Source organism: Chelmon rostratus, chromosome 7 (assembly GCF_017976325.1).
Source record: "Chelmon rostratus isolate fCheRos1 chromosome 7, fCheRos1.pri, whole genome shotgun sequence".
Lineage (NCBI taxonomy): Eukaryota > Metazoa > Chordata > Actinopteri > Chaetodontiformes > Chaetodontidae > Chelmon > Chelmon rostratus.
Genome location: NC_055664.1, coordinates 25,247,374 through 25,253,991, shown reverse-complemented (window position 1 = coordinate 25,253,991; position 6,618 = coordinate 25,247,374). Strand labels below are relative to the sequence as shown.

At 39.2% G+C, this 6,618-nt stretch overlaps 1 protein-coding gene across 3 annotated transcripts; it reads right to left on the bottom strand.

Moving 5' to 3' along the window:
* Positions 1 to 27: 27 nt before the first annotated feature.
* Positions 28 to 6,375, bottom strand: LOC121608888 (galectin-4-like). 3 transcript variants are annotated; one of them, XM_041940305.1, is made up of 13 exons: positions 6,257 to 6,375; positions 4,806 to 4,894; positions 4,181 to 4,385; positions 3,598 to 3,711; positions 3,130 to 3,165; positions 3,007 to 3,033; positions 2,825 to 2,884; positions 2,693 to 2,719; positions 2,383 to 2,409; positions 2,251 to 2,280; positions 731 to 819; positions 470 to 635; positions 28 to 340 (listed from the first exon to the last, which is right to left on the bottom strand). In XM_041940305.1, the coding sequence occupies exons 1-13, from the start codon at positions 6,299 to 6,301 to the stop codon at positions 194 to 196; spliced, it is 1,062 nt and encodes a 353-aa protein (XP_041796239.1). In that variant the 5' UTR covers positions 6,302 to 6,375; the 3' UTR covers positions 28 to 193. The 3 variants fall into 3 exon arrangements, with proteins under 3 accessions (XP_041796239.1, XP_041796242.1, XP_041796241.1); XM_041940308.1 differs by lacking the exons at positions 2,825 to 2,884; positions 3,007 to 3,033; XM_041940307.1 differs by lacking the exons at positions 3,007 to 3,033; positions 3,130 to 3,165.
* Between the last annotated feature and the right edge of the window lie 243 nt (positions 6,376 to 6,618).

Genomic DNA, 6,618 nt, shown 5'->3' with positions numbered 1-6,618 from the left:
AGGTCGGTATTAATCTTATCCATATCATATGTGTAAGTGGCACGTTTATTGATTCAGTTAGGGAACAATGCAGAAACAATGAGATAACAGCACAACGCTGACATATCCTCTGAAACATCACTTAACAACTGAAAAGCACATGAAATATCTGAACAATGTGAAGAACTGATAGTTCGAAAAGGTGTGTGGGATCTCAGAAGTGGATGTAGGAGATCTGCACGTCGCCGTCAATCTCCAGTATGTCAATCTCATTGAAGCAGTGCCAGCGGTGGAAGAAGTTGAACAAGTGCCGCCCATTCACAAACACTTTAAATCTGTGGTTCCCACAGCGAATTGACATCTGACAGAAAAAAAAGGCAGGAATATCAAGACACCCCTGACCCACAGTGAGTCAAAATAATGCAGCAAAATCACTAAGATATTCATTATAAGGGCTACACATAAATACTGTATGATAGTTACTACTTACATCAAAGTACTGCCCCACCATGAAGGGGTTCAAGCTGAGCTCTCTGTCCTCCTGGCCCCAGTCACCTCCAATCATGCTGTTTCTAACCACAATCCCCTCACTCAGCCTGGGGTTAATGTGGAAGACGATGTCCCGAGTTCTGCTTGCTATGAAGTTGATGTTAATTCTGCAGCACACAGACCCAGGTGTGTCATATGTGTTTACATTCACATACTACACTGTAGTGATTTAAGCATGTATGCTTCATGCACAAACACACACCTGTCTGCTCCATAGGGCACCATTCCTCTAATGATGATGGTCCTCTTAGGGAAAAATCCTCCAGGGATCATGTTGGAGAACGGCACGGGCTTAAAACACAGCAAAAGCAAAATAAGACAGGTAACAGAACAAGGCTAAAACCTTATAACAGCACACAAATTGCTCATTAAACACATAAGAAACTGAAAAGACAACTTCAATTTTCTTTGATCCTACTGAGGTGAAGAAAAATGTTTAAAACGTTTAGCCAAAGGGTGGCGCTAAATCAAGAGTGTCTATCAGTATAGTGGTCATCCTAGGACTTAAAATACAGTCTTAAGAACTTACTGTGGCACTAGACAACAACTGAAGTGACCGTTTGATGAATATTTCTGAGTTACTTTATGAAAGCATTCACCGGAAGTCTTCGTAGTTGATCATGTCTGCAATGACACTGACTTGATAGATAAAATGTGCTCTCCGCTGTCGCCACAAGAGGGCAGTAAACGCTCGTGTTTCTGAATACAATCAGGGATGTCATATCTTTTGACGAAGAGCCTCTCTCAAAATTAATTAACTATAATGGGTAAATCTCCTCCAAGTACTACATATTTAAACCTTTGTGATGAATTTATACCTTCTTTTGTGTTTTAATTTCAATAATGCAGGGATGTTCACAGCATTTCACGTTCAGCCAAATATATGATTCTGACCATATAATTGTTGTCGCTTTCTGAATGTAGGAGCTGGTGAAATCATTCACTGTTGCTCTGATATTTTAAAGCATGTGGTTGCCTCGAGGTGATTTTAGGATTCACTGTAGCTTTGTTTTAATGTAAGGGGAATGTGGATTACTTTTTTTAAACAATGGTCTTCCCTACCCAGCCTGTTTGAATTTGAGAAGCTCCCTACCACTTGTGGTTGCTCGGCTAGCCTTTGTCTCAATATTCTTACTGATTACTCACTGAAAAAAATACTAATAAGTCACTGTATTTTAAAAGCATTCGCCGAAGTTATCAGTATGGTATGCGTCAACTTTGTGTTTGTTGCTGTGACCACAAGGGGCAGTTACATGCTCAGATTAACCGTCAACTCCTGCTAAAGACGGTGAAGGGACTGGGATCCTTTTTGTTTGGAGGGTTTGCTAACTTGGTTAGTATTTGTAGTATTTAACTACAGCTATACCACAAATAACTGGCAAAGCTAGATCACCCTTCAATCACTCATGTGACTCTACACGCTCACCGGAAGTACTAGTATGCTGTCGTATCTAAATTGATGTTACTTTGACTAATATATGCTGTTGCAGTTCTTCTTTGTTACCACCGGAGGGCAGTAAATACACGCGACTCTAAATACTCTTAAAACAACGGTCAACGCCACACAGCGACAAGGCAGACATAATAGCATAGAACACTTCCGGGGAAGACGTAAAAAATAACTGTTACGACAAAAAATGACTACAAGAGTAGAGATGTTATGTTCGAAATACATTATCGATTTTTCAACTTCCGCAAATGAAAGTGCGACATTTTACTCACAGGGTTGTAGACTGGCTGTCCGCCCATGCACTATAAACAGATTAAAAGATATGAAATTGAAATTGGATGACCAGAAATCAGAAAATGTCATGTTTACACAGAAGATGCCAGTTTATCAAGCAGTACTCTCACCGGCAGGTTTGGTCCTGGGAATCCTCCCTGGCAGAAGAACAAATTGTACAGATGTGATGGCACAGTCCACATAATACAGTTCACTCATTACAATCAAACGTTTATATTAAACGTACACATGCCGGATTGGTTTAGTTTTGGAGGAGAATAAAATCTGTTATTAGAGCATTGTTTCATTGTTCTGTGATTTATTGTGAATTAGCTGGATTAGTGTGTTTTTCTCTATTTTTTATGTGCATGTAATAAACAACAGTGAATCAGTTTGAACTGGAACACTGACGAAGAGCAGAAAAAGAAAGTATTTATTCACCCCCATGCCACCTCCTGGATATCCTCCCTGTTGAAACATCATGAACACATTAAATACTGTTTGATGGATTTAATTTAATTGTGACTCTGACTAGTGTTCTGTCATGAACAAAGGCCTCTGAACTATACTTACTCCCATTCCTCCACCCATGCATCCTCCCATTCCTCCTCCCATGTCACCTGGGTATCCTCCCTGGGTATCAGTAATAAGACAAAGGGTTAGTGAAAGTGTGTTCAGTGTCTTTTACTACATTTTCAGTATTATTTAAAGAGAACTGCATTCAAAGACGGTTAACCTCAATAAAACTAACATACCCCCATGCCACATCCTGGATATCCTCCCTGTTAAATAGTGGTGGACATGTCAAATTCTGTTCAATGATGATACAACAATGCTGATTTTATGCTTATTTTTTTGTTCAAATTATGCATACTTACTCCCATTCCTCCTCCCATACAACCTCCCATGCTGCCCTTAAAAGACCAAACAGGAGTGTAAAACTAAATTAAATAGGGTCAAATCTTGCAATAACAAGAGAATAGGTAAGATAATTACTTAATACAGTGGTATTAATAGAGAATTTCTTTGGACTAAAAATGACAATACTAAGATAAATTAAAAACCTGGCACTGAGGGTGTAATCTGCCAATTTTTCAGGTTATATCAGGGTAGCATGATCTTTTAACAACATAAAACCAGCAAAAATACAAACATTTTCGAAACATATTCTAACATACTGTTTTACTCCGAGATACCTACTCATACCACCTCGAGCACCCTGACACATAAGCAGAAAGCACTAGTAAACAGTTGTTAATGATTTATCATTTACACCCCTTGTGTAATGTCCACCCAGGTAAACTCAAAGCGTTAAGAATGAAAGCTTTAGGAGCTGGAAGTCTCACCCCTATAATGTTAATCGTCTGGATGTAAACATCTCCTCCGATACCCATTGCACAAACTCTCTCCACAGGGATACGATGTTGGAAGGTGTAGAAGTCATTCCCATTGACTCTGACCTGCAACAGGATAATGTCAAATGTTAGGCAGAGTGCGCTCTGGCATATAATCTCAGTATGGTTAATAATGATGTAGAATTAAGAGGTACCGCATGCAACTGCAGCACAACAAAAGTCAAAAGAAGATGCTTAAATTTCAGGATCAGTTCATTTTAACCCCCTGTTTATGTATATGCACAGTTTCAACATTTAATAAGTGGTTTATACCACTCTATAACGGAGTTGTAATCAGATTTAAGTGTTGTATTTGTCCAAATCTATAACTCCCCCTGTGGACACTCAGTAGTGGTCTGTGTATGAACAGATAATCAATATAATATATGTCTTCATAGGAGAATTGTTGACAAATATGCACATTAATTAAACACTCTACAACTACATTAGAGTGTGCTATGAACACTATGCTGAATGGGGGGTTAAAGCAGTTGCCTATAAAAATAGTTTGCATGTGTGGACTTGGCTGTCTGACCTGGTAGCCTTGTGAAGTGATCATGATGACTATTTCGAAGGACTGGCCTTTGCAGAAGGGCATATTATGAATCTTCTCCTCTGACTCCCAGGAGTCATTCTGAAATGTGTTGAAGACCACCTTGTCCCATCCGTCAAATCGAGGGTTGAAGTGGAGGGCGATGTCACTGGACTCAAACTGTCCACAGAGCAGGTTGACATAGAACCTGCCCGAAGTGTCAAACCAGAGACATTACGTCACTGAGTCCTGAAGTGACTGATGTGTCAGTTTAGTGTTTGAAAACAGAAGAAATGCAAACAGTAAAGGTGAGGCCAACTGTAAAAAATAACAAGGAAACAAAATCCCACAGAGGAGCCAAAGATGTGACGATACAGCCACGTATGTGCAGTATTCACTTTGTAAAAGTACCTGGAGCTGTGTGTTGCAAGTCTGTTTTGATCTGCACAATGCAAAGAAGCCTGCTCCACCCAGCATTAAGATTACACAAGGTGTTATCTCAGTTTTCAAACGCTGACAAGGTTTTGGGTTCTAGTAACTAGTTAGTGGAAAGTAGTGTTTTCAAGATGAGGAATGATTTTTACCCTAAAAGTGTACTATTTTGCAGATTTATGCTTTCTATGCTCACCTGTTGATGTCTTCAGGAACAGACCCCTGAATGTAGATGGACGTCCCTTCCCTCAAGCCTCCATAAATGGGCCCCAGATAAGGAACAGTCTGCACAGTGCATAAAAAACAATCACACTGAGCAATGCGCAGAGGCTCTCAGGTCAAAACTCAATCACAAGTAAAACTCCTGCAAAATACATAAGTAGAACTTAGTGTATCAAAATCAAAAGTATGACAAAATCTTCCTCAAGTGGTATATGAGCCTATTAAAAATTGCATTTTTAGGTTGGAAATACTGCACCAGTGTGTTAGTATTGCTGTTGTATTGGGTTGAGGTGGAGCTAGTTTTAACTACTATATATACAGTTTGTTAATTTTGTCCAGTGGTTCCCTCAGGCCCCCTCAAAGGTTTACAGAATAAGTCTCTACTTTTGGGCACATTACAGAAACGTAATGGGATATAAAGTACCATGAAATGTAATGACTGGACTTGACTAAATGCTCTTTAGTTAGTGTTCTAGTTTAGTGTTAGAAAATAGAAGGAATGCAAACAGTAAAGGTGAGGCCACCTGTAAGACGGAAACAAAAAATCCCACAGAGGAAGTAAAGATGTCACGATAGAGCCAGGTATGTGCAGTATTTACATAGTCTGGTAATGGCCTGTAAAAGTACCTTTGCCAACTCAGATATGACTATTTTGCAAAGGGGAGCGCCAAATGATGAAAGTGGAGCTTTGTGTTACAAGGGTGCTTTGATATGTACAATGCAAAGAAGCCTGTTGCACCCAGAGAGAGATTACACAAGATTACATACATACTGATTACATTTTTCATAAATTCTAGGGGCGATCATAAAAATGAGTGCAGCAATAGTTTAACTCTTAGGTTTATTCCTTTGGATGATTTATTTTTCATTTTTAACTCAAGACTTTTTGGTTTAACCTTCCCTATAATATGTACTAGCTGACATATTGAATCTCTTACTGGCAAAAGATCTCCTCAATTATAGATTTTTCAACAGATAACTTCACTGGATCCCATAATGGTAATATGAAAATCTACAGCAAGCAATGACGACCAACCGGAATGTGAATCAACCAATAAGCTCACAGTCCAGTACAGAATCTTGAAATCTTTACACTGTCATTAATGTGGACAAACACATCACAAATGAACCTGCATGAAAAAAGGAAATATAATCCACTGATGGATTTAAAATATTTTTAGATTTTTCAGGTATATGTGCACATGTAAATCGTTTGTTGTGTAATAGATTTTGGGTCATATTTTAATTCAGCCTGCAACATAATTCTGTTGTCTGATGGAAAAAATCTATTTTGGAAATCCTAGACCTTTTGTCTGACCGAACTCTGTTACAGTAACATATTTTTAGTGTGGCTGAGCCCTCTGGTGATTAAATCTTTAATCCCTTTGCATTCAGGCAATGTATTACCCACCAAGCCATACTTACAGGTCCGTAGATTGGCTGGTAGCCCGGAGGAGCAACAAATGACATGGCAGCAATCAGTGAGCTGGACGGTCCGACGGAAACCGGAGTTTTGTCTAGAGCTGATCTGAGGTGGAGGCTGAAGTTTTATACAAGTGATGAGGGAGGGGCAGGGCTGGGTACCAGACCGGGGCCGGCATCACCATGTTTACTTTGGAGGCACAAGAGTGACATGTTACAACAAAAGACAGGGTGTGTTTATAAGTGTGAGCTATTGAAGCAACAAGTATCCCTTCTACACAGTGGAAATATTCAAACGCTTTACTACTGCAGGAGAAATACTGCAATTTTAATAAAAAAGTAAAGTAAAGTAAAAGTCCTGCATT